This window comes from Glossina fuscipes, unplaced genomic scaffold (genome assembly GCF_014805625.2).
Source record: "Glossina fuscipes isolate IAEA_lab_2018 unplaced genomic scaffold, Yale_Gfus_2 273, whole genome shotgun sequence".
NCBI lineage: Eukaryota > Metazoa > Arthropoda > Insecta > Diptera > Glossinidae > Glossina > Glossina fuscipes.
Window position 1 is genome coordinate 8,009 of NW_023998616.1, and position 6,911 is coordinate 14,919.

General features: G+C 32.1%; 1 protein-coding gene across 1 annotated transcript; it reads right to left on the bottom strand.

Moving 5' to 3' along the window:
• Positions 1-857: 857 nt before the first annotated feature.
• Positions 858-5,271, bottom strand: LOC119642891. Its single transcript, XM_038042189.1, has 6 exons — positions 5,139-5,271; positions 4,894-5,077; positions 2,983-4,276; positions 2,705-2,909; positions 2,471-2,643; positions 858-2,414 (listed from the first exon to the last, which is right to left on the bottom strand). Exons 1-6 carry the CDS (start codon positions 5,269-5,271, stop codon positions 1,506-1,508), a joined length of 2,898 nt encoding a protein of 965 aa, XP_037898117.1. The 3' UTR covers positions 858-1,505.
• Between the last annotated feature and the right edge of the window lie 1,640 nt (positions 5,272-6,911).

Below are 6,911 nucleotides of genomic sequence, written 5' to 3' on the forward strand. Positions count from 1 at the left end.
GTTTTCCTTTCTTATTTTATTTTATTTTCACAAGATATTTATAATTTTGCATATTTGGGATTCTATCTACTTTTCGAATAATCTTAAATTGATGCAGAACAAAGAGCTAAACACAACTGCCAGTTTATGGCTCTAATTATGTATGGTGTTAGCTAGGTTTCATTTTTGCATTTCCAAATTTTAGCTATGTATATACACAAGAGGTGCAAGGGACGCTGTGTAAGAATTGTCAAAACCGACGTAAAAAAAATTGATGACGCTTCCTGTTATTATTGGTTATTTATTAAGAGAAAACAGCTGTATATTGAAAATAGACTAAATTGCGGGAAAAATTATTTACTTCCAAACAGTTGAAGTAAAATAAACATTTGAAATTTTCGAAATGTAAATTAGTTCTGCATTATCTTTTTTCTCTGTTGTCTGCTTTATTGTTACTATCAATCTGAAGCCCTTAAGATTTTGTGTTTAAAATTCACAACGTTCGTAAATATATATATATCCAAAATAAACTGATGTACGTAGAAATATAAGTATACAAGTAAATAAAGGATGCAGTGCCTTCCTTACAGATTCTTTATAGGCACAATCGTATGTTGATGTAGTAATATATACATTGTGTAGAATTTTGCGTGGATGCAGATTTTTGCAAAAATATAAATGAGTGCTTTACTCTTGTATTTTCCGCTAGAAATGAAAGTTTACTCTTTACTTTTACATATTTATATAAACAAATTTATGATGTCTATTATAACAATTTTTATAGCATTTTCATAATGATTTTTCGAAGGCAGTTTCGCTAGCATAGTTTGCTGATAACCTTACTCCGTTCGTCACAGCTTGACAGTTCGGAGTTAATAAAAATGAAGCATATGCGAGCAATGAATTTTCATTTTTAAACAAAAATAATAACAGTTTCGTTGTGCTTCTTTGAAACTGAGGCTGGTTAAGCAATGGCTGTTACTGATGCTTGATACAGCGTTATGATAACCAAGCTCCTTTTGTCCAAATTGAATCATATTGATGTGAGCTACATGTGGTTTTAACAAACAGTTTCACATGCCATAACTCCCGTGAAATCATTCAATTACTGAATGAGACATTCCCTGGTTGTGTATTTTCATGTTTCGGGGATCATAATTTCGATAAAAGAGCTAGCAAAGCTGTAAAAGCCATTTGCCCGATATGCTATTCCACACATTACTCTATTCTATATACATTATGGTTTATTAAAAAAGTTACATTTAAAAAATAATTGGCTTTCTATTGAATTCAAATCGTCCCTAAAATTTGAGATACTCTAAATAATGTGTTTTGTTTTGTATAATGGATTAGTCGTTATTGTTAGGAACTCCATTTGCAGAATATTGAACTGGTTGGCATCCCTGTTTTAAACATTTAATTGAAAATGTACGCTGACAATATTTTCGGATATTTTCTTAGAACAGCCACTTATTTTTACTTTAAAATAAATATATAAACACAAGTTTTTTGTACAATCTCAAATTTTAATAGCAATCAGCAAATATCGCTTCATTCTCTTGTCGAATAACAACAAGGATATCGTCCAGTAGTGATGAAAAACTTTCCATTTCTGTAAACCAATTTTGATGGCTCTTTATCATCTGATTTAAGTCCATTTGTTTGATAGAATCGATGAACTGTTTAGGACCTATGTCTGTATAGTTCTTATACAGATGTTCATCTATTGACGAGTGTGGTATGTTAGGAAGATCGCCATTCTTCAATTGCAATTGCTTTTCATAAGAAGCAGCCAATAGATTAATATCCTGAGAAAATAAAATTGCCTCAATTATTTCCTCTGATTGTTGGTTATTAAGAACACTTGTTTCAATATCCAAAGTAAGTGGTGGGATTGATTCACTTACAACTGCAGACTTGTATTCATTTGAGTTTTGTTGACCGTTTTTATCCATATCATCTATTATAGATTCATAGTCGTAATTTTTTAATTGCTCAAATAAGCGATGGACCATATTTATGGCTGCTTTTAATACTTCCTTCTCATATTCTTCCTTTAAGCATTTTAAAATCACACCCAAACAACCACGCTGTGAAAGCTCTTGAAATACTTTCATTATTCTTAGATTGATTTCTTTCTCATTTAAAGTGACAATTTTCTTGTTATCTTTAGAAAAAGTAACAGTTGGGAAAGTGCCATCAATCATACCTTGATTAGTGAATTGTTCTTGAAATTCCAATTCCCAGAAATGTAAAGCTTCTACCTTTACTTCCCAATCCAAATCGCTTAATATACAATAACAAATAACTGAGTACAAAGGATTTAAATATTTGGATGGAACCTTGTGGTGTTCATATAAAACAGTCAATACTTTAACAGATTCCTTGCGCACTAAACCTTCACTTTCGTTCGATAAAATAAAGAATAAATAATCCTATGGATTAAATTAGTTAGTTGAAAAAATTATGTCTTACATAAATCAAAACTTACTATTAATTCGTGGCCATTTAAATTATTCTCCCATATTACGTTAATCACAACCATCTTGGACAAGCATTTTAAAGCCGAAGCTCTGACATACGTTTCACTATCGTTGCGGAGCATATCAGAGACTATCGAGCACAATTTAAAGTCATGTAAAAACTGTTGAAAGGCCGGGAATTCTGAGAAGAAGATGAAAGAGGTTATTCAAACTTTTTAAAAATAAGGAGAAGAATCACTTACTGCATCTTGATATATCTGCAATCGATGTAGTTAGTTCCAAGGCACTATCTCTTACTTCCCAAGACAAATCGTGCAAACGTTTCACTATTATAGGCCCCAGACATAATAAACCGGATCCCTGTAGATTATCGAGCAACAAAGCCATATTTGGTGAGAGGAAATATTCTATAGACAATTGTATCAATTTCAAAGCTTGTACAGCTAACTATTGGGAAAAATGCTTTGAATGAATAAAAGCAAATGAAGGATTATTCTAATTTAATTCAGCTTTCCCTTACATTATCCGTAAGATTGGGATTTTCCAAAACAGAAGCCACTATATTCACAATACATGTCGTATCGATGGATTCGTTCCAATTAATGCGATATCTTTTTATAAGAGTTTGTAAGCCGATTAGAGTCGCATAGAGGACATGTGGAATGGCTATTCCGTATTCCGTGCTCAACCACAATTTTAAACATACACCCATTTCACCCGATTGTATCGCTTGTGAATTATCGACAAATTCTTTTAAAGCATAAATCATAGCCTGAAATACTAATACAGCTTGCTCACGTTCCAACATATTTTCCATACATAATATACCATGTATGGATTTATAAGCCATATCAGCTACCATGCTCAAAGATGATTCCCCAGATGTGTAGATAAGATCTCGAAAGGCATAGCATATACGTAAGGTATGCTCACAATTAACTTTGAATAGCCGTATCAAATAATCTTCAAATAATTCCGCGTCGTAGAATAAACGCTTACGCAATATGAATAGCAACGGCATTAAATAAAATGTTATTAACAGATTTTCGAAACGTACTCGCTCATGTTCGATTTGTATTTCTGTCGGAGCCCTGGAAGCCAACTTTTTCCACAGCTTGTGATTTACTTCAACCAATTTAACGAAATTTAATAATTTTTGCCGGGATATACAGAATTTCATGCCATTTAGAAAGTTGACTCCAAAACGTGAAAACTTTTCCGATTCTATACAACCGCGACCAGGCTGCCATTGATCCTGCACTAACATGGCAAAATTATAGCTGGTTACAGTGTGTAAAATCTTTTGAAGAAAACCGGGATCCTGAGTCATTTCCACCAATTTCCAAACGGCTAATTCTATATTATGATGCCTTTGGCATAGACGAGCCAAATTAGTTTTCTCTTCCATTTCCAGCGTTTGTTCGAAGATGTAGGACAATAAATCTAATGTGGATGAGACTTTATGTTGTGTCTCCGAATCATCAACATTAATCATAATACGATCCGAGCCTTCTTGATAAACATTATCATGCAGCGGCTTAATAATTTCATCTAACATCTCTAAGACAACATTTTCATCTTTTGCCTTAACCAAGAACTTGTAAAGCAATTCACATAAAAGTTTTCGCGCATCACGTACCACGTAAAGAGTGTGATCACAATTGCAAAGTTTAATCAAATAAAGCCAAGATTTCTGCAAACGTATGTACGCAAAGCCCAAGCTTATATGGGATATAGAGGTTAAAATCCGTATATAACCTAATTTAATGGAAGGAGTGAAGCGTTCGTTATGCATGGCAAGTAAGGCGAATAACCTAAAAGGTAGTTTGTAATCCTTATTATAACAATGTTTTTCGTCTAATTGCTTAAAAAAATAGATTCGTATATGAAAAAATTATTAAACAATCGCTCCCCCTCGCTCCTTTTTTGTGTAAAAAATTGTAGTGGAATTATTTTTTCAATATAGAAAAGTTTATAGATATGAGCTGTAAGGAGTCTATATGTTCTCCCATTTGTCTGTTGAAGATTTAATTTGGCCAAATTTTGTCTTGCTACCATATACTGCCCAGCAACGGGTAACGATCGAATGACTAAAGAACCACAGACAGCTATCTCGGCTAGAAACATATTTGGAAAATAAAAACTATCCACGTTTTTTGCTAATTTCACATATTTAGCAATTAAAGACTTTTCATATTGCAGCTCGTTAACAACTAACATCACTTAAATGCGTTAGAATTGTTCCCAGTAACATAGTCTGGGAATTATGACTGATGGAGATTTTCGCTTTGGGAGCTTGTTCTAGAAAACAGCTCAATGCGCTTAAAGCAGCATCTACAACAATTTCAATATGCTCCTTGCCATGAACGTAAAACCAGCAGACATTCTTATGCTTAGATTTTCTTTCAAAAATACTCGGATATCTTCTTACCTATCAGTTACTCTTTTCTCTCTCATCGTTATAATAAGCCATTCATTTTGTAACATTATACTACAAATGTTTAACATAAAGGCTATCACTTTAGGATGAACATTTTCATAATCATCCTCCAGTAACACGAGGCATTTATCCACCCATTCTGAGACAAAAGAATGTTGTAATATACAATAATTTTCTGGAAATGCAAAATGTTATTAATCCCAGGATATAAGCATATTTCCATAAAATGAACTTGCCTTTATCCGACAATTTGGTTATAAGCTTTTCGAAGTAAACATTGCTGTTATTGCTGGAAAACTCCTTGTGTAAAAATTTCTCGAAAATCTCTTGTAAACGTTCTATTGTTTGTTGTTGTGGTATTAAATCCATTGTGATTAATAAAAAAAATAAAACAACATCGAATTTAATAAATATTCAATATTTGCGCAAAAATAATTTCAATTATCAGCAATTGTAATATGCGGTGTAAATTAGTGCATGTGTGTGTGACAAAATTTTTCCAGATGTGAATTTGCTGAACAACTCTGTGTTTGTTAAAGTATGCAATATTATTTCACCAAGCTGAAAAGTATATTAATGTGTTATTATTGTTGCATGCAGTCTTGTGGCAAAAAAGTACAAATAAGAAAAGAATTGAAACAAATAAAAAGTTTCATTATAGAGTTTAAGTCTTCCATAAGAGTTTTGGAGACTTCATAGAGCTATATATGTTGTCCATTATTCATCACCAGTTTTAGGTCTGTTCAATTAATAGCAATTTCACGTGAGGATAATTAAAAAAAGGTTCAACGAGAAAAACCGGAGGAGAGTACATAAATAATATTTTCCAGATTATTGGCCACTTTATGTTCATTGATCGATAAAAGATAATTTGAAAGGAAAATATAATAATTCTAATAAAAAATTATAAAAATATATAGGGTCTAGGTCAATTTGGTATTATGAACTAATTTTCATCATGAAATAATAACAACAGGTATATTACTACATAAAAACGCAATTTTCGTAGGAACTGTTATATGAGAGAGAATGCATAAAATTGCGTCAGCCGATCCAAATTTCTCATACCAATTTAGAATGCTCCAACAGAAATTTTAAAAATTGCAATTTTGTCCATATACCGACAACTCAAAATAAGGTGTTATGTGGAGAGTGGTCAAAAAAGTGGACCGTTCCGAACAGTTTTCAATAGCTTTCGTTTTTGGATCAAAGCACGTCAGCGTATTAAATTTCATTAAAATTTACATGCACAGATATCAAACGGAGAGATAGGCTTAGATTCAGACTAATTTTCCGAATCGATTGGTATAATAAAGGGTGTGTTTATCTTAAGCTTTTCTGGACAAACTCGGCACACCCTACATCACAGGGTATAAGGTGTTATAGAGTAAGAATATAAAAACTTAACATACATGTGAGATCAAGCCAAACTTGTGTCTTTGGTCTTCAAAATGGATAAGCGTTGATTAATTTCAGAATTAAAATTTTCACAAAGTTTAACTATTTACATTAGACGAAGGCTGCGAATCGTTGAGTAATAGTGACCAATTAGATGAAAAGCGCGTTACTCAATTTTGACGATAAATATGATGAAACCGAGAAATCGATAGTGGTAGATTGAAAATTTTATCATAAAATATTTGTCTAACTTACCTGAGAATTGCTGACGATTTCGCCATGATAAAATAAAAAACAAATGATAAAAGCCATTTAAAATTCTCATAAAGATGTATTTCAGTTTTAATATTCAGTCTTATAATTTAAAATAAGTGTGACATAAGGGGCGACTCATCAACGTTGAGTTGTTGATTTACAATATGCAAAGCTATGCTTGTTAAAAGAAAACTTCTTAGAACTAAAAATAGCACACAAATTACATAACGGCTTTTGTACGGTAGTATGGCAACGTCTTGTGTGCCTTAAGTATTTCGTGCATAATATTTTATTTAATAAGTTTTTTTATTAAAGAAAATAAAAAATGACTGTTGTTGTTTGTTAATCTTATACCA